At 44.7% G+C, this 671-nt stretch overlaps 1 protein-coding gene across 1 annotated transcript in view; it reads right to left on the reverse strand.

The window, feature by feature from the left end:
- The window catches only part of CRYZL1 (crystallin zeta like 1), a 14,369-nt gene that overhangs the window by 8,955 nt on the left and 4,743 nt on the right, over nucleotides 1-671 (reverse strand). Inside the window, exon 5 of the mRNA XM_029965892.1 lies at nucleotides 450-518. Coding sequence (XP_029821752.1) covers nucleotides 450-518 — 69 coding nt within the window. The remainder of the gene's footprint in view (nucleotides 1-449; nucleotides 519-671) is intronic.

A 671-nucleotide genomic window follows, 5' to 3' on the forward strand; every position in this document is an offset into this window, starting at 1 on the left:
CCTCATTCCCTGAAAAATTCCTTTCTCCAGCCTTTAGTCTGTTCACTTCATCTCATCTGTTAATCTGTGATATTCATGGACTGAGTCAAAGTGAGGAAAAGCAAATTTCTCCTCAGCAAATTTTGTGACAGATGAGGTGAGGAAAAAGTGTAACAATAATGAAGCAATAAAAAAGGGAAGTTAGAGGGGAGAAAAAAAAAGAAAAAGGAAAAAAACCCAAAGTCAATTTGTGTGATTTGGGCCCAACATGAACCCATTAAACATCAAAGAGAAAGCCCTTGGGAGCACTGAGACCTCTGTGACCAGGTGGAGCAGCTGGAATGTTGGAATGCTGGAATGGAAGGAGGGTGCCCAGAGGCCCAGGGGAATGAGCTCCCTGTCAGAAAAGCTGACCCAAAGTCTAAAGAGACAGTAAATATAAATATTAGCAAAATATACGATCTACGTACCCAAATAATGCTCGTGAACCAGGATAACTTCACAGAGACCAGACTCCTCAGAATCCAGAGGTAAAATTCCTGAAAGGAAAGGAACACAGACCTTGAATTTCACACCAGCATCAGTTCTAACCAAACCAGCTCCTGAGGAAACCCCTGGGCCCCCTTGGGGTGGGTTCAGTCACCTCTGGGCACGTTTGTGACAGGCAAGAAAACCTGGACCCTGCGGTGCCC

The sequence above is a fragment of the Manacus vitellinus genome, unplaced genomic scaffold (assembly GCF_001715985.3).
Source record: "Manacus vitellinus isolate BGI_N305 unplaced genomic scaffold, ASM171598v3 scaffold_122_pilon, whole genome shotgun sequence".
In the NCBI taxonomy this organism is placed as follows: Eukaryota; Metazoa; Chordata; class Aves; order Passeriformes; family Pipridae; genus Manacus; species Manacus vitellinus.